This window comes from Salvelinus fontinalis, chromosome 25 (genome assembly GCF_029448725.1).
Source record: "Salvelinus fontinalis isolate EN_2023a chromosome 25, ASM2944872v1, whole genome shotgun sequence".
NCBI classification, from domain to species: domain Eukaryota; kingdom Metazoa; phylum Chordata; class Actinopteri; order Salmoniformes; family Salmonidae; genus Salvelinus; species Salvelinus fontinalis.
In genome coordinates this window covers 1776540-1799233 of record NC_074689.1, presented here as the reverse complement: position 1 = coordinate 1799233, position 22694 = coordinate 1776540, and the positions used below count along the sequence as shown (strand labels likewise).

General features: G+C 43.2%; 1 protein-coding gene across 3 annotated transcripts; it reads right to left on the bottom strand.

Moving 5' to 3' along the window:
• Window positions 1-228: 228 nt before the first annotated feature.
• On the bottom strand, window positions 229-22521 carry LOC129822736 (uncharacterized). Of its 3 annotated transcripts, none has more exons than XM_055881089.1 (17): window positions 22131-22521; window positions 20375-20481; window positions 20071-20216; window positions 18750-18907; window positions 16717-16884; window positions 16067-16520; window positions 15552-15653; window positions 14283-14361; window positions 11524-11747; window positions 11040-11282; window positions 6683-6781; window positions 5904-6097; window positions 5485-5659; window positions 2522-2678; window positions 1693-1846; window positions 1420-1531; window positions 229-1226 (listed from the first exon to the last, which is right to left on the bottom strand). In XM_055881089.1, exons 1-17 carry the CDS (start codon window positions 22143-22145, stop codon window positions 1054-1056), a joined length of 2760 nt encoding a protein of 919 aa, XP_055737064.1. In that variant the 5' UTR covers window positions 22146-22521; the 3' UTR covers window positions 229-1053. The 3 variants fall into 3 exon arrangements, with proteins under 3 accessions (XP_055737064.1, XP_055737065.1, XP_055737063.1); XM_055881090.1 differs by having other exon boundaries at window positions 14283-14364; window positions 18750-18895; XM_055881088.1 differs by having other exon boundaries at window positions 14283-14364; window positions 22131-22520.
• Between the last annotated feature and the right edge of the window lie 173 nt (window positions 22522-22694).

The window sequence follows — 22694 nt, the reverse complement described above, 5'->3', positions numbered from 1 at the left end:
GCACTCCAAATTGCAATACATTCCATTGTGCTGACATCATAAAAAGTGTATGCAGCAGCTTTTATGTAATTTATGATATTTCAAAGTGACTTGTTTTCCCTGTGTAAAAGAGCCTTAATAATGCCTTATTTTTAATCGAACATTGTATGGCAAACAGTGTCTGAATAAATTGATGAATTGACAATTTAATATTTACCATAGTGGGGTTCTTTAAATAAATAAAACACATTCAAAACGCAGTTTTTATTCATTTAGTATTTTCCTTTGAGAATGTAGAGAATACAGTGCTATTATCCAAAACCATTTACATTAAGAAAATAAACAGTATTTTACATTGTGTAAACAAAATGAGAAGCAGAACTATTTATGAACTGATCGCCGCTTTGGATTCTTGCTGTTGAACCCAAACACTCAATATGCAACACACATCATAGCCCACTGCTCGATGTGAGAAGCCAACCTCTTTCTACAACCACTAGCATAATGCTAAGCTTTCCAGTTGCTGGGTAGCCAAATGCTGCCTTGGCTTAAACCTCCAAAAATGTAATTTATCGACATTACAGAACGGGAGGTAACTGTTGGAACTGGATCATCATCATAGACCTCTTTAGTAGCAGATCACGCGGATTGTACCTTCGTAGTGTTAACTGATTCATTAGAGAATTCAGGCAGAAAAATCTTGGATTTGAGGTGTTATCCCTGATCTAGTCCCAAATCTTAGTTGCCGGTGTAGTGCTAGAGAAAACAACAGGATCGAATTTGGGAAACGCTGCATTAGAGGCTCTCGTTTTAGAAGCACAAGGCGGCACCCTTCTAAGGTTTCAAAAGCAATAACAAGTGGGCTTGTGATTGAGCGATTAGTGCCACTAGCTGCAGTTGAAGCAGTGCATTGAGACAGAGCTGGGATAATCGTCACCCAGACTATGCTGAGCCAGTCAGCTAGGTGCAGCGTGACACTTGGGGCTAAGACCACCGGGCACAGTCGTAGCTACTAGCTAGCAAACCCGAGCCTCAGCAGAAAGGGCTGGAGGGTCACCTCAATACTTAGTCTCTCTACTGATTGTCGTCGTCTGAGACCTGGTCAGGTGGGATGGCCCGCGTGTGGCTGGCCCGAATGCTGGTGATGTGGGGACAGGAGGCGATGAGGTTGGAGATGCCCGAGGGGGTCACACCTGAGCCTTCCAGATTTAACTGGCTCAGACGCATGCACTTCAGGAACTTCAGTCCTGAGGAAAACATAATACACAACAACAATGCATGTCAAATTCCTTCCAGCTCTAAATGCTGGTATTCCATCTCTAAGCCCTGGTCTCAATTGGGATTCACAGGGCATCATTGAAAAAGAGACCACGGTAATGACCATGAGTATTAATGCTGGAATTCAATGGTAGTAATTGTGGATAATGAGCGGGACCTTACCGTGGTCAGTGATGCGTGTGCGGCTGAGGTTGAGCTTGAACAGCTGAGCACAGTGGACCAGACCTCTCCTCACCACCGTGTCACCCACCTGAGTACTGGCCAAGCTTAATACCTGGAACATAAAGACAACATCAATGCTAGTACTACTAATCATAGTATGCGGTTTCAACAGTTTTATAACAGAGCTCTGTTAGCTCTATTACTTATTTGTAGAGTTTTATGATTTATGACTGATACAATAGTTGTCTATAGGGTTACATGTGTGTTCCGTACCTGCAGGTGCGGCAGACAGGTGACGAGGGAAGCCACTCCTCGGCTGGTGACGGCCGTGCGGTCCAGACACAGCTCCAGCAGCTCCTGCAGACTGCACAGGGAAGGTAACCCCATGTCTGTCACCTGGGTGTTACTGAGAGACAGCCTCTTCAGTCTGGAGACAGGAGAGAGGGGCATTTCTAGCAGGGTCTTATTCATTAATGCTCACCGTAACAAAACCTTTTTGCAAGAGAACAAAAAAAAACAAGCATTTCTTATTGGACAAGTAGTCACACCCTGTTTGTCTGTTTTCTTCTGTTTGGTTCCTAATGAATACAACCCAGCACTCCTTCATTTACAGCAATGTTACAGAGGCAACTGTAGGCGATGCTGGTGAATCAGCTAGAGGAGTGATCCTAGTCCTTGTGAGCAATAGTGTGCAAGTTTTTGTTCCATCTCTGCACTAACATAGCTGGTTAGTCCCAAAAACAATTGGGGGATTAATTACTGCCTCTGGCTGTGGTAACGTTAATTCTCATACTGACACCTAAAGAGGATAATGTGTGCATCCCAAATGGCACCATAATCCCTAAATCAGCATTTCCCAAACCTGGTCCTGGGGACCCCAAGGGGTACACGTTTTGGTTTTTGCCCAGGCACTACACAGCCGATTCAAATACTCAAAGCTTGATGAGTTGATTATTTGAATCAGCTGTGTAGTGCTTGGGCAAAAACCAAAAATGTCCACAACCAAAACGTGGGAAACGCTGCCATATGTAGTGCACTACAATAGTACAAAAGGAATAGGGTGCCATTTGGGATGCAGAAAATGTAATGAGAGTGATCTGACCTGGTCATGGTGGCCAGCTGGGTGACCCCGTGGTCAGTGACGTGTGTGTAGTCGGTCAGGTCCAACTCGGACAGCAGGGACAGACGGGAGAGGAAGGTCAGGCCAGCGTCCGTCACCGAGTGGCGTCCAGGCAGGGTCAGCTGGGTCAGCCGGAGACCTGGGGAGGGGTACAGGCAGAGAGATAGTAGTTTAGTAAATACAGTACATAAAAAAGTGCCGGTCATACAAAGCATTAACATCTGCAGCAATATTCCCCTCTAAATCAGGTACTAGACCTGGGGAAACAGGAGAATGGACTTTGGCCAATTAATGACATTAAATCAATAACATTACAAATCAATCAAAAGCAGTACTGCAAACCTTGAGGCCCTGATTTGAATAGTCCTGCTGTACATGCTAGGGTCGGGCGATGTTTGACATCGTCATGTTCAAACATCATTGGGGGCTTTGCGCATGGAGGAGTCCATAGGCGGGAACAATGCAATATGAAGGACACATTGGTTATACCAAAAGTGTGACTTGGTAATAATGTCCTTTTTATTTAAATTGTTACAAAAGCCACAAACAATCTCATTAAATCAATAATTGTTTAAATAAAAACAGTTAGGCCTATGTTCATTTATTTATTTTTTTAAATTTAAAATCTAGTCTACATAATTGGTAGGGCTGTGTTTCTCTTGCCCATAAAAGTACTCAGATATCAGTTATATTAGCCTAACTTTTAAAAATAAATATTATAGCAATGTAGGCTATTGTTATTTTATCCTGATCTGGGGAAGTGCATTTGCAACATTCTTTCTTCCATTAGGCTACTTTGACAGTTTCAGACAACAAAAAGGAAGTGACGGGATTTCACGTAGTAACTATAGACACTGAACAGAAATATAAACGCAGCATGTATAGTGTTGGTCCCATATTTCATGAGCTGAAATAAAATAGACATGTTCCATGTCCACAAAAATCCTTTTTCTCTCAAATTTGGTTTACATCCCTGTTAGTGAGCATTTCTCCTTTGCCAAGATAATCCATTCACCTGATGAAAATCAGAAACTGATTAAACAGCAGGATCATTACACAGGTGCACCTTGTGCTGAGCTCCTCTGTCCAGTGTACTTGTGTTCTTTTGCCCATAATAATCTTTTATTTTTATTGGCCAGTCTGAGATAAGTCTTTTTCTTTGCAACTCTGCCTAGAAGGCCAGCATCCTGGAGTCACCTCTTTGACGTTGAGACTGGCGTTTTGCGGGTACTATTTAATGAAGCTGTCAGTTGAGGATTTGTGAGACATCCGTTTCTCAAACTAGACACTAATGTACTTGTCCACTTGCTCAGTTGTGCTCCGAGGCATCCCACTCCTCTTTCTATTCTGGTTAGAGATAGTTTGCACTGTTCTGTGAAGGGAGTAGTACACAGCGTTGTAAGAGATCTTCAGTTTCTTGGCAATTTCTCACATGGAATAGCCTTCATTTCTCAGAACAAGATTAGACTGACGAGTTTCAGAAGAAAGGTCTTTGGCCATTTTGAGCCTGTCATCGAACCCACAAACGCAGATGCTCCAGTACTCAACTAGTCTAAAGAAGGCCAGTTTCATTGCTTCTTTAAATCAGAATAACAGTTTTCAGCTGTGCTAACATAATTGCAAAAGGGTTTTCTAATGATCAATTAGCCTTTTAAAAATGACAAACCTGGATTAGCTAACACAACGTGCCATTGGAACACAGGAGTGATGGTTGCTGATAATGGGCCTTTGTACGCCTATGTAGATATTCCACAAAAAAATCTGCAGTTTCCAGCTACAATAGTCATTTACAACATTTGCAATGTATACACTGTATTTCTGATCAAATCTTTTTTTCTTTTTTTTTTGGTAAATAAAAAATCTCCCCTTTTTCTCCCCAATTTTCGTGGTATCCAATCGCTAGTAATTACTATCTTGTCTCATCGCTACAACTCCCGTACGGGCTCGGGAGAGACGAAGGTCGAAAGCCACGCGTCCTCCGAAGCACAACCCAACCAAGCCGCACTGCTTCTTAACACAGCGCGTCTCCATCCCGAAGCCAGCCGCACCAATGTGTCGGAGGAAACACCGTGCACCTGGCCCCCTTGGTTAGCGCGCACTGCGCACGGCCCGCCACAGGAGTCGCTGGAGCGCGATGAGACAAGGATATCCCTACCGGCCAAACCCTCCCTAACCCGGACGACGCTAGCCCAATTGTGCGTCGCCCCACGGACCTCCCGGTCGCGGCCGGCTGCGACAGAGCCTGGGCGCGAACCCAGAGACTCTGGTGGCGCAGCTAGCACTGCGATGCAGTGCCCTAGACCACTGCGCCACCCGGGAGGCCATTTCTGATCAATTTGATGTTATTTTAAAAATTGACTTTTTTTTGTTTTGCTTTTCTCTCAAATATGTCTAAGTGACCCCAAACATTTGAACAGTAGTGTATGTATGGGGGAGAGAGGAAGGGTTTATCAATTCAGTATGTGATTTGTTAAGCCGCATTTTCCTCCTGAACTAATTTAGGCTTGCCTAAACAAAAGGGGCTGAATACTTATACAATGACTATATTTTAGTCACAAATGTTTTATTTATCTTATTTTTCTTCCACTTTGACAGAGTATTTTGTGTAGATTGTTGACAAAAGAATAACAATTAATTGATTTTAATCCCACTTTGTAACAATAAAATGTGAAGAAATCCAAGGGGTCTGCATTCTTTAGCAAGGCACTGTATGTGAAGAACATTCAGGCTATGGCAATTAGGGAATAGGTCCTCTGGCATGTTGTTCTGCTGAATGCTCGCTGCGCTGTCGTGCGCTGCAAGACTCCGGTGGAGCAGTCGAATTCAAGTATGCTAAACCATTGTTGTGTCATCACGATGGCTGCCAGACATCATCGACAGACGATGCAATCGTAATTTTTTTTATATATAATAAATTGACCAATTGTAGTACACACACAGCTCACCTGAAATTATCTGGAGGGTGTGGTTGCCGTCTGCGACAGAGATGCCTGCTAGGCTAAGGGCAGAGAGGGTGGAGTGGACGGCCAGGCACTCCAGAGAGCCCTCCCTCACCCCCGTGCCGTCCAGGTAGAGGGTCTGCAGGCTGGGGAGGGCCGCCAGGGCCGACACGTCTCTCACCTGACGGGAGGAGGAGGAGATATCATTATGCTGAGTGAAACAACTTATACCAGTGTTGGTTGTTGATGCCTAATGGTTCTGTCTGTGTGAGTGTATGTTTGTGTGTTGAAATGCAGAGCTATTGTGGTTGTTTGTGTGTGTGTGTGTGTGTGTGTGTGTGTGTGTGTGTGTGTGTGTGTGTGTGTGTGTGTGTGTGTGTGTCTGTGTGTCTGTGTGAACGCGAGAATGAGAGTGAGAGAGCTACCTTGGTGTGTTTGACGCTGAGCAGTCGTAGCTGTGGCACACAGGCGGGCAGCGCTGCCAAGGTGGCCTCTGTGACCGAGGTCTGGTTCAGACTGAGCTGGGTGAGTGATGAAGGAGCAGACTGCAGGTACAGCACCATCCCTACATCGCTTACTTTGGTCTGGTCCAGTGACAGGAAAGACAGGCTCTTCAATCCTTGGAGACAAAGGGTACAGGGTGAGATAAAAAACACTTTACCTTAGTCCTCCTTTCAAGTGTTCATTACTTTATACAGGAGTTGAACTATTGGGAATTTAAAATGGTTGACACTTACCTATAATTATGAATTCAATCATTTAAGTTGAAACCCCAATCATGCCATACTATGCTCCCCAAATTCATTAATTTATTTAATTAACTTTTTTTTTTTTTTCCCGGACGATGTTAAATCAGTTTAAAAGACAGCTTATGCTTTGATCTAGTGTTCTTGCATGGGGTCATAGCAGGCTACTAGGTTATTAGGGGGGCCTTAATAACCTAGTAGCTTGCCCCTTCCTTCTCCCTTGACCTCTATTCCACATTAAAAACCTCATTCATCCACAGGCGTTCCATGCTGTAGCCAGGGCCTTATTCATTAGTTCACAAACGTTTCATATTGGACAAGTGCAGGCATAGCCCCTCCCAGTTTCAGTCTGTTTTCTTCAGTTTGGTGCCTAGTGAATACAACCCAGGGTTGTAAGTCGCTCTGGATAAGAGCGTCTGCTAAATGACTTAAATGTAAATGTTAGAGAAGAGCCTCACCTGTGATGTGTTGCAGACAGGAATCAGTTAGCTTGCTACATGAGGCCAGGTTCAGGTGCTGCAGTTTCAGTAAGCTGCACAACACAGAGAGGCCCGTGTCTGGAAAACAGGAAGACAAAGAGAGAGAACCTTCAGTATCATAGCAACAATGCTGCAAAGATAACAGGCCATATGGTTCTTAAAGTGATAGCGCACCACTATATTTGGGTCATTCCACAAAAATAGTGCCCTTTGCATCCCTTTGATATTTGAAGTAGAAAATGTGCACCAATATTGAAAGCCTGTTATATTAAATGAAGAACCCTTTAACCCTACCTAGATAGGGCCACATTTTTATGTTTCTAACAAAGGAACTATGAAAAGCATTTGCATGACCATGGTTGCAATTGAAAGAGGACACTTTGGAGATGAGGAAATTATCCGACGAAAAGGTGAGGACACAACAGTTCACCTGACACAAGACTGAATCCAAACACTAAACTGTTCCATTTGACGTGCATTATACATTCGCTGTTCTTTTCACAGCATTTGTCAATAACGAAATCTGAAAACACTCTGGATACATTCAGTAACATAATAAGAATATTAATTTACATTTGAGTACGCAAGATAAGAAAAAACTATTACGAGGGTTTGAGTGAGGCCTAACTGGTGTCTTTAAGTGGCCACACACAGACCTATCCAAACTGTGTTTCTAAGCAATTTCAATGCACTCAAGGAAAGAGCCTTCAACTAAAAGTTTTTTTTTTTGCTCTCCTAGCTTTGCCATTGAGGAACTAAAGCCCTGCGTCCCCACCAATACGCAATTACTGTTGTTGTTACCTCAATCCAAACATGTTTCATTATAAATTGCAATCTGGGTCAGGTGGGCATCATTTGAAAGCTTATTTGATTGCCAAAATGGCGAGCTAAGTTATAAAATACAATCGTAGTGTTAGACTTTCAAAAAAGGCACATCAGACAAACAGATTGTAATTTTGATGAGCATAGAATGGAGTCTTTGCTTGTATGACTAAGCGGTATTTTTTATAATCCTCTCATCTTTCAGAACACATCGATTCTTCTTGATTTACAGCATTTCCCTCACTGTGCAAAAGTCCAAACAGCTGGAGGGCTCGGGGCATCTCCTTGTCACGAGCGGTGCTCAACTTTATTAACGGCTGTCAGTCAAAACCCAAACGGAGTATTTTTTATCTCGCCAGTTCATAAGACCTTCTCACGTATAGACAATTTTTTCCTAGACAATTGATTTCTGCCACTTATCACAGTGTCTTTACCAAGCTATAGTCATTTCAGATCATTCTCCTCTTACTATGAATCAATTTATACCAAATACACAGCCTAGTTAAAATCGCCCGTGGTGGCTTAACTCACAAGTGCTATCAGAAGAAACCTTTGTTGCTTTTATATAATCTCAAATTGAGCCATTTCTCGAACTTAATCAAACCCCTGGAAGTTCTCCTCGAACAGTATAGGAATCAATGAAGGCTTATCTAAGGGGCCAAATTATTTTGCACAGCGTAAGATTAAGGAAGTGCAATATTCAACACCTAGGGGAACTTACAAATAAAATATTGGATATGGCATATTCACACTCAGATTTACTAAAACAACGTTTGACACTTCAGAGTTTGGTCTTCTTTCAACTCGATAAGCTGAAAATCGAATAAGTAAATCTCGGGGGAAAAATTCAATGAAGCACACCAGCTGCGTCAGAGAACAGCAACTTAAAACAATACCTGAGAACTGACGAGCTGGGTAACAAATGTATTGATCATTTAGAGGTCAATTCATGCTTTCGTAACTTTTACTCACAATTATACATTTCGGAATGCGCTGGTAATGCTACCTTACTCGACACCTTCTTTGAGAACGTTGATATTCCTACAGTTGAACCTGAGATAGAGAGCTGTTCTTTTAACTCAGCAGCTGTAGAAGAGATTGTGTTGGTGATTAAATCTATGTATTGTGGTAAATCCCCTGGACCCAACGGATTTCTGAGCGAGTCCTTTAAAATATTCTCAGATCAACTCTCTCCTCTCTTGCTTTCCGTATGAGGAATCATTCTCCTCAAATTCTTTACCTTTGACAATGAGACAAGCATGCATTTCACTTATTCTGAATTAAAAAAATTAAAAAAGTGGTTAATATAGGCCAATTTTTTTTACTGAATTGCGATGTAAAAGGTACTTTCTAAGATGATTGCCTGCCGTTTTGAGTCGGTCCTTCCCTCCATTATCTCTACAGATTGAACTGGTTTCATTAAAAATTGTCATTCTTTTTTTCAACATCAGACTTCTTTATAATCCTTCTTCATCTGACACTCCAGAGATATTGTTATCACCGAGAAGGAATTTGATCGGTTGGAGTGGGATTATCTAGTTTATACTCTCAAACTATTTGGATTCGGTCCCAATTTTATGTCCTGGATCAAAGTCCTTTACTCCTCCCCTATGGCTGCAGTGTGCACAAATAATAACCTTTCATCCCATTTCCAACGTCAACGTGGGACAAGATACACTAAAAACCCTATTGTGAAACATTCTCTAAAAACCAGGAATCAGTTCAGGCGATCGTTTGGTCTCAGTGAATTTAACTTCTGCCCCATTATTAAAGAACCATACATTCTCTCCATCATTATTAGACCGGGCGTCTCATATCTGCTCTGGAAAAGGGATCTCCTCACTGAATGACTTGTATATTGATATGGATTTAGCATCTTTTGAACATTTAGTACAAAAGTTTAATATTCCTAGATCCCATTTCTTTAGATACCTGCATTTGCGTAGTTTAGCATCTTCATACTCTAGTCGCTTCCCATCACACCCACCTAACTCCCTTCTGGATTCTATTTTTAAAGTGAACCCTAATATCAAAGGGGGCATAAGCATGATCTATACATCATTAAACTCGCACAATCTGGATTCCTTGAACTCTTAAGAACCAATGGGAAGAGGATTAATGTGAACAACTTTCAGACGAAACTTGTCAGAGTATACATTCTTCATCTATATGCTGTAATTCCATTTAAAATAGTTCAAAAAGGTAAAATTATCCAAGATTACACCACATATAGATCCCACCTGTGACTGATGTAAGCAGGCTTTTTCTACTTTATTGCACATGTTTTGGACATGCCCGAAATTGACAGATTTCTGGATATCCATTTGAGTTTTCTAAGATACTGGAGACGCCTATAGAACCGTCTGCCTTTATTGCATTATTCAGAGAGGCACCATAAGAGGCCCCTCTAAACAGTTATATGGGCAATATGCTGGCATTTACTACTCTTCTAGCTAGACGTTATACTACTTAAGTGGAAGGATCGATTTCCTCCTACTTTTAACCATTGGATAAAGGAAGTAATGCAACATCTCAAGCTTGAGAAAATACGCTACTCTGTTACGGGTTCTGCAATTCCATTTTATAATATCTGGCAACCTTTCCTATCCTTTGTAGAAGACATGGACCCAGCTAATTTCACAACTCCATAACCCAACCCAATTTATTTGTATCATTTGTATTTTTTTCCCCCCACCATGCCTGCTTTTAAGTCTGGTTATGGAGTGATTTGGTAGGGGATCAGTGTGTGTTCTGCCCTCTACCTGTTCTTACTGTGTTATCAGTAAAGTCAACAACAAAAAATAAATGGTCGAGCATAACACGGTAACCTGTTACCCATAGATAAACAAGGTAGACACTTTTTTGGAGGATGGAACTTGAATTCAATTGCCAATCCCTGTTGCACTCACACACACACAGAGGGGATTTATGGCTGACTTAAGATGAAAACGTCAACCCTTGTACAGTCAACCTTGTTACTTTATTTGGCACTTAAAGTTACAATATGTGACTTTTGACTTTTTGGGCAAGTCTAAGAAGCGGTAGATCTGTTCTATGCTTCCCGCTCATAAATTTTGTTTTGCGTCTTGTACTTTCGGTTTTGTACACAGCTTCAAACAGCTGAAAATAAAACGGAAAATATATTTAATAGCGGTTTAGATGGTACAATGATTCTTTACACTATACTTGCTTGTTTTGTCACAAACTGAAATTAGGCCAACTATTAGAATTTTTGCTACCAGGAAAGCCTCGAGACGGGAAAACATGTGTTTTTATTAAGTGGAACACGTGCTCTTTGGCAGAATGTTAAAATTAGGTGAAACCAAAATGTTTTTTTACACTTCTGAAAAGGCACCTAATTGGTTGTACGACCCATCTGTATTCCTTAACTTGACATTCATGTGGCGTTGACAATAGTGTTGCCATATAGCAAAAGTAGTGCACTATACAGAATAGGGTGCCATTTGGGATGCATACTCAGTCAGTACCAATGCTGTCAAGGTAAAATGTGTACCTGTGATGAGAGGAGAGTTGACCAGGCTCAGGTGCTTCAGTGCAGTGAAGGCCCGTAGCTGCCGGAGCAGCTCATTGGTAGAGTACGGGTAGCAGTTGAGGACAAATTTCTGAATTGGGCAGCCAAAGAAGAGCTCCAAGGTGCGTGGGCGAAGGAGCCTCTCACGGGACATGTGACTGAGCAGGAGCTCTGCCAGCTCGGGGGTCAGACATGACAGACTGCTGCTATACTGCATGCTGGGAGCTGAGAGAGGAGGAAATATATTTTCTATGCAGCTTTCCTGCCATGACATCTTTCTGTGATCTTGCTCAGGAATTTTTACACAACTGCAATAAACCACAACCAATATCATTATATGTACAATTCTGACCATTTCTGAGGTGAGATAGTTGGGACAACAGTCGTTTGGTTAGGTCATTGTCTTGGCTAGCAGTGAGGCCCCTTTAACAATGTTTGAGTGCAAATAACAGTGTTGTTCTCTGACCTGTCATGAGGTTGACGGTGGCCCGGGTGGCCATGACACAAAGGGAGGGGACACTGGGCGTTCTGAAGGGTCTCTTGGGCGGTGACGGGTGACCTTGGGAGGCCTGAGGATCGTCCTGGGCGGCTCTCTGGAGGCGCTCTACTGCAGCCTGGCCCGCTGCCCCCGGCACCATGCGACCTGCAGCCTCCTCTGGCTCCACTGCTGGGTCACCTACCACACCCTCCCTGAGAGAGACACACACATTTGTATGTTCACATCAAGTCAACTAATTAAACAAAAGGCTGCATCAAGATTCTCCACCCTTGTGTACACTTGCACACTCCCAGTCATGGATTTAACAATGGTGGAAAATTCCTCAAGCCAATGCTTACAGCAATCGAATGCTTAAAATCCATGACGGGGAATGTGCAAGTGCACACTGGCTAAAATGTGACAAAACTCTCATATTTACAGAGCAAGTCCATAGTAGCAATGTTTTGGTCCTGGGACCTTCCTCAGGCAGCATGCCATCAAGCCTACATGCCAAATTTGAAGTCTGCATGCCAACACATCAAATCAACTCTTACGGTTGACCTTTGGCACACATCTACATGTTAAACAAGCAAGTTTATAACAAGGCGTTGCAGTGGTGATCAAAACTCCATGTTGACCAAAGAAATCCACTTTCTATAGTTACCCATTACATTTTGGTCGGGCAAAAATGATTTAGTTATTTTTTTAAATTTCACCTTTATTTAACCAGGTAGGCCAGTTGAGAACAAGTTCTCATTTACAACTGCGACCTGGCCAAGATAAAGCATAGCAGTGTGACATTAACAACAAAGTTAAACAAATGTACAATCAATAACACAAAAGAAAAGTAGAAAGATCGATGTACAGTTTGTGCAAATGTAGAAGAGTGGGAGGTAGGCAATAAACAGGCCATAGAGGCAAAAATAATTACAATTTAGCATTAATATTGTAGTGATATATGTGCAGATGATGTGCAAGTAGAGATACCCTCTTGCTCTTTTGCACCCCAGTAAGTAATAATATGGGGATGACGTAGTTGGGTGTGCTATTTACAGATTGGCTGTGTACAGGTACAGTGATAGGTAAGCTGTTCTGACAGCTGATGCTTAAAGTTAGAGAGGGAGATATAAGACTTCAGCTTCAGAGATTTTTGCAATTCGTTCCAGTCATTTGCAGCAGAGAACTGGAAGGAAAGGCAGCCAAAGCAAGTTTTGGCTTTGGGGATGACCAGTGAAATATACCTGCTGGAGCGCATGCTACGGGAGGGTGTTGCTATGGTGACCAGTGAGCTGAGATAAGGCGAGGCTTTACCTAGCAAAGACTTATAGATGACCTGGAGCCAGTGGGTTTGGCGACGGATATGTAGTGAGGGCCAGCCAACGAGAGCATAGAGGTCGCAGTGGTGGGTATTATATGGGGCTTTGGTGACAAAACGGATGGCACTGTGATAGACTACATCCCGTTTGCTGAGTAGAGTGTTGGCTATTTTGTAAATGACATCGCCGAAGTCAAGGATCAGCAGGATAGTCAGTTTTACGAGGGTATGTTTGGTGGCATGAGTGAAGGAGGCTTTGTTGCGAAATAGGAAGCTGATTCTAGATTTAATTTTGGATTGGAGATGCTTAATGTGAGTCTGGAAGGAGAGTTTACAGTCTAACCAGACACCTAGGTATTTGTAGTTGTCCACATATTCTAGGTTAGAACCGTCCAGAATAGTGATGCTAGTCGGGCAGAAGGGTGCGGGCAGCAATCGGTTGAAGAGCATGCACTTAGTTTCACTAGCATTTAAAAGCAGATGGAGGCCTCGGAAGGAGTGTTGTATGGAGGAGTTGAAGCTCATTTGGAGGTTTGTTAGCACAGTGTCCAAAGAAGGGCAAGATGTATACAGAATGGCGTCGTCTGCGTAGAGGTGGATCAGAGAATCACCAGCAGCAAGAGCGACATCATTGATATATACAGAGAAAAGAGTCGGCCCGAGAATTGAGCACTGTGGCACCCCCATTGAGACTGCCAGGGCCATCTAGCTTAGATTGTAGGACGGCCGGTCACTGTTTAGGTCACCTAACAGTACGAACTCTGAAGATGGATGGGGGGCAATAAATTCACATATGGTGTCCAGGGCACAGCTGGGGGCTGAAGGGGGTCTATAACAAGCGGCAACAGTGAGAGACTTGTTTCTGGAAAGGTGGATTTTTAAAAGAAGAAGCTCGAATTGTTTGGGCACAGACCTGGATAGTATGACAGAACTCTGCAGGCTATCTCTGCAGTAGATTGCAACTCCGCTCCCTTTGGCAGTTCTATCTTGTCGGAAAATGTTATAGTTAGGGATGGAAATTTCAGGATTTTTGGTGGCCTTCCTAAGCCAGGATTCAGACAAGACTAGGACATAGTTATAGTCCAAATTCTATGTAAAATGGTTGAGTTGTATAGTGCTATTCAACTGGTCATTTTCCATGACTGTCTAGTTTTCCTCTTCTCACAGAGCACAAAGGAGTGATTTGCTGCTGGCTCCTTATCTCTTCGAGCACCAGAGGCCTGTGCAAGGTTGAAATCTTCTTGCAGCTGAATCAGCTTTAAAGCACTCATCGCTTCCCTCTCTTAGACATGTAGGCAGTGAGAACCCCTTAGGAGAGGCAAGCAGTTCTTTGTGTAAGAAGTATGTAATGACTGTGCGTGACCAACTTTGAGTTTCCTGTGGAAGCGATAGCATGGCTATGATATAGGCTAGGCTTAGGCTGGGCACTCACCGGAGTCTGTTCCCCTGGTCTGGCCAATGGTGTCTGGGCTCCATCCGGTTCTCTGGGAAGAAGGGTAACCGGGGCATACCTGCTGGAGTTGAAGGTCCAATATAGACATTTTTATCTCAATATCAAACCAATTTCTGGGTAACAATTAAGTACCTTACTGTGATTGTTTTTGACCATTTTAAATGAAAACCAACAAGCTTCTAAGCAAAGAGCAATTTCTTAAGCAAGAATTTTGCTAGGATTGTCTGGGAGTGGTCTGAGTGGGGAGGGGAAAACTGAAAATTAGCTGTTATTGTCAGAGAGGTTTGGAACTCTTTATTATAGGTCTAATAGCTGATTTACCACCTGGTGATGTCACAACTAAAACAGTGGGATAAAGCTTTTCAAACAACTCTTACACTAAAAGGGCATTATCATATCACAGTACTTTTCCAACCTCATGGTGTGGAAATATAAAAACACAGGAAAAAAAAACAAAACACGTTTTTTGACTGCACTGGGCCTTTAACCACAGTTATTACTTAAGGCCTTTTTAATACAGAAACACACTCAACACTCACACCAAAATCTCTATTAATTCTAACAGCCGTACAGGTTGAATTACTTCAGCCAAATATCAAAGCTATTTAACAATCTGAATGAATGTCTTCAAGACATAGGCTATCACATGCCTCTCACCAACATCTTCTCTACAATCACAATCTTTATCTTCCTCTGTGACTGTAAAAAGGAATCCCCGGCAACGAGCTTCACAAAACGCAGTGTCACACAAGGATTACTGTCTGTCAGAATGCCTCAGAGACAGCTTTTTGTTTTTTTGATGAGTGCAGCGCTAACCGGCGAAAGTGGGAAAGTCGGGGGCATTCACCTGCTATCTCCCAATCAAAGTAGCTTTCTCACGGTCAGAGAGGCGATAGAAAGGAGATCTCACATCATTAACTGCCCAGTTGGCTCCCTATCATGACCGCAGGACATGGAAGGTTAGTTCAGTGGATTTCTACACACTGGTTCACTTGACCTGCTGTAAAAAAAAAAAAAAAATCCCAAGGGACAGTAGATTAAATCCTACTGCAAACGGGGCTGCAGTGGTCATCAAGTTCAAAGCCATGGTCATTTGTGCAACAACTGTTGCAGAGAGTGAGAGGGGTCATCTGTTTCAGACTGCAAAGAACACAGAGTTCAGAGGAAAGAGAAAAGAAAGAGAGGAAGGGCTGAGAGTCAGGGGCAGGGCACAGGGTAAGAGTCAATTCCAAACAGAGGGGGCAGTACCATTGAAGGGGAAGGGTGGCTCTCTCCCCCCCTCTGGCATCTCTTCATCTTCTGAGCTGGCAGCCTCCTCTGCATCACCAGGATTCAGCTTCTGGCCACGTCCTGTCAGTAAAAAAACAGTTGCCGCTAGATGCTGATCTTGGGTCAGTTTCACATTTTCCCCACTCCTGGTTAAGGTTAGGATTGGGGGACAGGAAGCTGATCCTAGATCTGAACCTATGGGAAACATTCAGCTAACCCAGAGAATGCCTGAAATAAACTCAGTGCCTGTAATGGTGTTATGGTGTCATCACAAAGTGATGCCTCAAACTAGTGGGTCAATAATGTAATTGCCTGCATAAGTAAGGCAATTATACAGCGTTACAGGGTACAGAATAACCATTTATACTCTGAGGAAATACATTTCTGAAGGTAGAAAAATACCTGACAAGTCATCAGCTAGGATATTGAAGATAGCTGTGAGTGGATAAATTACATTCTGAATGGGATCTCCAGATGCCACACGCAAATCTTACCCCAGGAGTGAGAAGGTCCGGTCACTGGGGGACCAACACCGGGGATGCCTGCGTAGCCCACTGCTTCTTCCCACAACAGGTGAGGCAGAGGTGGGGGCAGAGCGGGATCCTCCATCCCTCCCTCCTCCAGGACTGGTATCTGTGGCTGGGGAGGCGCAGGAGGTGGAACCACTCCCTCCTCCTGGCCCAATAAGAGGTGTGCAGCTGGGCTGGGTGGGTCCTGGGGTGTCTCTGGGGGCGTGGTCTGGATGCAGAGGGCAGCATTGGGCATGAGGCCCAGGGAGCGCAGGGAGCAGGCCAACTCCGCCTCCCCAAAGCGTTTCCGGGGAAACCCCTGGAGGAGAGAGAAGGAAGCCAGGGAGGGGTGGCGCCCAGAGATGTGCTCCACCACACTGCGCAGAGGTGCGTCGGCTGGGAAGCGCTCCCTCATGGACTCCCCAGAGGGCAGCCGGATCTACAGGGACACAGAGAGAGGGTGAAGCCTCCATTACATCTACCACCTCAATCTCCATCTAAACTAGGCTACACAATTCATGCACGCCTCTCCAATAAACCAATAGGGATGCTCTTCCGTCTTGATTGTTGACTTGAGTCTACCTATGCAGCTAGGCATATGTAAACATTGCCAGAGGAGGAGGGTATAGCTTCACCATGAGGATGCAGTTGTGTTCCACACTGGTCTGGACCGTACCCCCCAGCCTCTGGCCTTCGCTGGTGCCTGGAGGGGACGTGGTCTCAGTGGGGGTGCTCGGCTGGGTCTTCTTCTCCTGCAAGCTTCTCCGGTCCTCTGCAATACGCTTCAGCACCAGCTCACGCTCCTGAGGAACAACACATACAGTAACAGTCAAAAGTTTAGACACAAATACTCATTCAAGGGTTTTTCTTTAGTTTTACTATTTTCTACATTGTAGAATAATAGTGAAGACATCAAAACTATGAAATAACATATGGAATCTAGTAACCAAAAAAAGTGTTAAATCAAATTATATTTTATACTTGAGATTCCTCAAAGTAGCCACCCTTTGCCTTGATGACAGCTTTGCACACTCTTGACATTCTCTCAACCAGCTTCATGAGGAATGCTTTTCCAACAGTCTTGAAGGAGTTCCCACTTACGCTAAGCACTGCTTTTCCTTCACTCTTTGGTCCAACTCATCCCAAACCATCTCAATTGGGTTGAGGTTGGGTGATTGCAGTGGCCAGGTCAGCTGATGCAGCACTCCATCACTCTCCTTCTTGGTCAAACAGCCCTTACACAGCCTGGAGGTGTGTTTTGGGACATAGTCCCACTAAGCGAAACCAGATGGGATGGAGTACCGCTGCAGAATGGTGTGGTAGCCATGCTGGTTAAGTGTGCCTTGAATTCTAAATAAATCACCGACAGTGTCACCAGCGAAGCACCCTCACGCCATCACCGCAGGACATGGAAGGTTAGTTCAATGGATTTCTATACTGGTATACACTTGACCTGCTGTAAAAAAATAAAGATTCCCAAGGGACAGTAGATTAAATCCTACTGCAAATGGGGCTGCAGTGTTCATCAAGTTCAAAGCCATGGTCATTTGTGTAACAACTGTTACAGAGAGTGAGAGGGGTCATCTGTTTTAGACTGCAAATATGTTTAATGTCCATTGCTTGTGTTTCTTGACCCAAGAAAGTCTTCTTATTGGTTTCCTTTAGTAGAGGTTTCTTTTCAGTAACTCGGCCATGAAGGCCTGATTCACGCAGTCTCCTCTGAACAGTTGATGTTTAGATGAGTCTGTTACTTGAACTCTGAAGCATTTACTTGGGATGCAATCCGAGGTGCAGTTAACTCATGAACTCTCTGCAGCAGAGGTAACTCGGTCTTCCTTTCCTGTGGCGGTCCTCATGAGAGCTCGTTTCATCATAGCGCTTGACGGTTTTTGCAACTGTACTTGAAGAAACTTTAAAAGTTCTTGAAATGTTCCTTACTGACTGACCTTCATGTCTTAAAGTAGTGATGGACTGTCATTTCTCTTTGCTTATTTGAGCTGTTCTTGCCATAATATGGACTTGGTCTTTTACCAAATAGGGCTATCTTCTGTATACCACCCCTACCTTGTCACAACACAACTGATTGGCTCAAACGCATTAAGAAGGAAAGAAATTCCACAAATGACCTTAACAAGGTAGACCAGTTAATTGAAATGCATCCCAGGGGACTACCTCATGAAGCTGGTTGAGAGATGCCAACAGTGTGCAAAGCTGTCATCAAGGCAAAGGGAGGCTACTTTGAAGAATCTCAAATATAAAATACATTTTTATACATAAGACTTTTTTGGTTACTACATGATTCCATGTGTTATTTCATAGTGAAGACATCAAAACTATTATTATAAAATGTAGAAAACAGTCAAAATAAAGAAAAACCCTGGAATGAGTAGGTGTGTCCAGACATTTGACTGGTACAGTACGTCAGTATGTCAGGAATCATGTCATGTCTGAGAGTGACTTGTTTGCAAAAAGGCTGAAGATATAGTCTCAATGATTTGAATAAACCAATATTCTGTATCAATTGTGTGCACTGAAGTATGTAACACTAGCAAGTACCACCCTGTGACTATGCTGAGTGTGTTTATATGTGTGTGTGTGTGTGTGTGTGTGTGTGTGTGTGTGCGCGCTCAATGTGTTTCAGCTGATCAATCAGGCAGGTGCTGCTGACCTGTTTCTTCTGCCTCCTCTCATTCCTGGCCTCGTTGGCTACACGCATCCTCTGCTGCTCCTGGAAGTCACTCTTGTCCTGCCTGATACGGGACTCCAACGGCGGGGTGTCTGTGGATGGACTGGAGGGCTGTGGGGGTCCCAGGACTAAAGCGGGGCCTTCAGGCACACATTAGAAACAGAGTGGCCTAGCGGTCTAAGCCGCTGCCTCTGAAGAACATGCAGTGCATGTTGTACCGCTGCCAGGATGGGTTCAAATCCATCTCAATTCTCTTTCAGCACGCTCTCCTTTCACCTCTATCTATCCAATAAACTTACAAAATACTTTTAAAAAACAAAACAATTTAAACAGAAAGAACTGTCCTGAAATAAAGGGTCAAATACCTAGCTGCTATGCCCGGAGTAAGGGGATGTTTAGCCTCAAGCTTCAGTAAAGTAATACATTTAAGGCTACAATTAGAAGACAGAAATGTGTCTAGGGTGTACTAAAATGGCATCACTATATAACAAATAAGCATTCTTGGAAAGATGAGGGAGGGAGATTAGCTTGGAAACAAAAAGCTTGGATAATTCCTGCAAATTATACAGAATGGCCTGTCCTGTACAACGTTTCCTTGTATCTGCAGCTGGAAACAAGGTAGCATCCCCCAAATTCCAGAGTGTGGACTGAAGAGTCCATTTGTGTCTGTAAAATTCTCAACAGTCCCTTCACAAGTCAGAATGTTGAATACATTTCATTTGAACCTACTCTACCGGTTGCCCGCTGATCCCATCGTTGTTGGAAAGTTTAAACATAATATCCACAGGAAAGTATCATTAAACTGACTTCAAAAACACAGGTTTCTGTGTGCTGCTCCCACGATTGTTTGTTAATCACCGGAGGCACACGCACAAGAGTTAGGTACATGCACACCATGCATGCATACTAACCAAAGTCTTGCAGGCTTCTACATGGATTTGCGCATGTACCAGGTGATGAAATCTCAACGGCAGTACAAGCGTTTTGAAAAGTGTGATTAATAATATACATTTCTAGAGTCATAAGGACCAACCGCGCAGACAACAGGTAGAGTATTTAACATTCTGGCTTGTATAACATTGTCTCAGACTAATACCTGCTATCACAGTCTGATAAATTAGGCTACAAACAAGGCAAAGCCAGTCTGCTGCTATAAGTTTTACAAGATAGGTATCTGACTTGTACAAAAGGGGTAAATGACTGAGCAGGGGTCAATTGTGCACAATAAGACACTATTACATTACAGTATGCAATCAACCATGGAAAACAAATATCTAATGACTCTTAAAATGGTGTGTCATACCTCTACTGTCAGTGGGCGATGTCTGTGCCTGTGATGTGCAAGAGCTCTCTGCATCTTTGGGAGGGTTGAATGCAGCAAATGACGTTCCAACTGGCTGGGATGGATTTTTGACCAGCTTGTGCCTCAGATTTTCACCTTGCAAGAGCCTACCATAAACACATTGAGAAAATATAGATAAACAACGTTCAATATTTGACATGTTCAGTTATTGACAACACTTGTCAGTTACCAATCCTGTTTGACACTGGAAAACATAGTTCCTTGCCTGTCCATTATTACAAGGTTATGGTTTGGGAGGACTCACCATTCAGCTGCGTCAGGCACAGAGAAGTGTCCTGCCTGCAAAGCAGACTGGATCTGCTCTTCACTGAAGCCCATCTCACACAGGGTACGGAACAACTCCCCAATAGTCTGCAACACAACAATGCCATAGGGTGTGAGAAATGGGAAACAGTCCTAAGAAAAGGCGAGCATACAAGTACAGTATGCACAAACAGACTCGTGCCCTGCAAACGGTGCCCCTGGTGTCTTTGAGCAGACCAATCAGGAGAAGATGCCCTACAAAGACAAATCAGTAGGTAACAACTTAACAGTGTCACTGATGCCTCAAAGAAGTGAAGTGTGACTGATGAGGAGTGTCTCTGATTTTTTCCGCAAGTTAGACCAAAGACAGCAGCTGATTGAAGCTAGCTAGCCTAACATTAGATATTATGTGGAAATGCTGTGCTGTCAGACAGGCTTGTTTTCTAGGTCTGATGAAGCGCAACAGTTTACCATGTATTTTCAACTGGTTAGCTAGCTAGTTTAATTGGTATCTAGCTGTATTGTTTACTTCCAATGCCCATGAGTTAGCTATGCGCTCCTGAACTTAGCAAAACAGATAGCTAGCTAGATTCTTACTTGATTACATTACACAGCACAGGTAGTTAGCACCAGAGTCATATGGTTCTGGTTAGCACTAACGTTAGCTAGTTATCTCTATAGATTAGAAACGTCAAAGTGTCATGATGACAGTCAATCACTCGGTCTATACTTCCCTTCTTCAGGGAAATTATAAAAGTCTGGGTATTTTATCTCACTCTAACCTCAGGCTCCCGAGTGGCGCAGCTGTCTAAGGCACTGCATCTCTGTGCTAGAGGCGTCACTATAGACCCTCATTCGATTCCAGGCTGTATCACAACCAGCCGTGATTGGGAGTCACATAGGACAGCTCACAATTGGCCCAGCGTCGTCCGGGTTAGGATTTGGTCGGGGTAGGCCTTCATTGTAAAATAATAATATATTCTTAACTGGTTTGCCTAATTAAATAAAGGTTTTAATACACTAAACAGGGCTCTTTGGCTTTGTATCTTGCTGTAGATCAGGGGTTCCCAAACTCCTTCACTCGGAGCCCCCTACTGCGGAACTTCACGCGCCACGCCTATTTTTATGGGCACAAGCACTGCTCATGACAAATTGTTCACACCCCTCCTGTTGGTGTACGGAATTTAGCAGTTTTAAAGCTAATTTTCTTGCAATTCTAAACATTTTGCCATGTCTAATGTGGATTCATGTGATATTTGAGTGACAAAAAAAAAGACAAAAATATCTATGGGCTAAAAAACTAAATTAAAAAAACGTTAGCTGACTTGGGCTAGCTGATCTGGACAATAACTAAGGTAACGTTAGGCAATGACTAAAATGACAGGAGGAACTGATGATGAAATTCTACTATACACAACTTTCAAGAGTAACTTTAAAGCCGGACTGAGTTCCTTTCAAATAAAAAAGTAACATGTTTTTTTGGTGTGCGCCAACCCCTGGGGGCACGACCCACAGTTTTGGAACCACTGCTGTAGATAACCAACTAGCTAGCTTACAGTCATGCTAGCAAGCTAACTTCTGCTACGGGAATTTACAATGGAGGATGTGCTAACGGTAGCTAGTCGTCCTTTTTAGAATCGGAGTGGAAGACAATGGTAACAGTCTGATGTATCAGCCAGCCAGCCAGCTAGCTACTACTTACTGTACCAACTGTTGTCATAACTGTTATTCTTTAGAATTGTCTAGCTGAGTCTTACCGGAGTGGAATCCATACTTTCAGTTTCAGTGATTCTTCGGGTCTCTAATGAACCCCACTGTTATTATTTTTGCCCTAGCTTCTTCTTCTTCTTTAAAGTTTTACCTAAGACTACACGTATTATTGTATTGCCGCCACCTACTGTACGGGGTCTTCTTCGATATGACACAAGCAAATGCTATATGGGCATGCTGCCACCTAATGTTTTGGCTGTATATCAGTCCAAATAATTAACAAAACAAACTAAATAAAAGAACTCAATGTACTCCTCTATTCAGATTCAACTGCCAACGCCCATCCCTACAAACTCTGGGGCCTGAGAAGGAAGAGCATCTTTGGACAGCATTCTTTGCAATGTTTTGGCAGTGAAGTCCTGGAATCGCAAAATCCTTTCAGCCGCAGATACTGTTGACTATGCTCTGCCCTGTTGACAACGTTTTTCTTCTTCTTTGGCAAACAAATGTTATAGGTGCATGCCGCCACCTACTGTTTTGGCTGTGTATCAGCCTACTATTCTGTAGTATGAATATATTACACTTTGTGAAAAAATTGCCATACCGACGAA

Coding starts and splice junctions, on each gene's coding strand:
- LOC129822736 (XM_055881088.1), bottom strand. Junction 16,885..18,749: donor AGAGGAGGCAGAAGAAACAG/GTCAGCAGCACC, acceptor GTTGTTCCTCAG/GAGCGTGAGCTGGTGCTGAA. Junction 1,847..2,521: donor CAGCTGGCCACCATGACCAG/GTCAGATCACTC, acceptor TCCTGTCTCCAG/ACTGAAGAGGCTGTCTCTCA.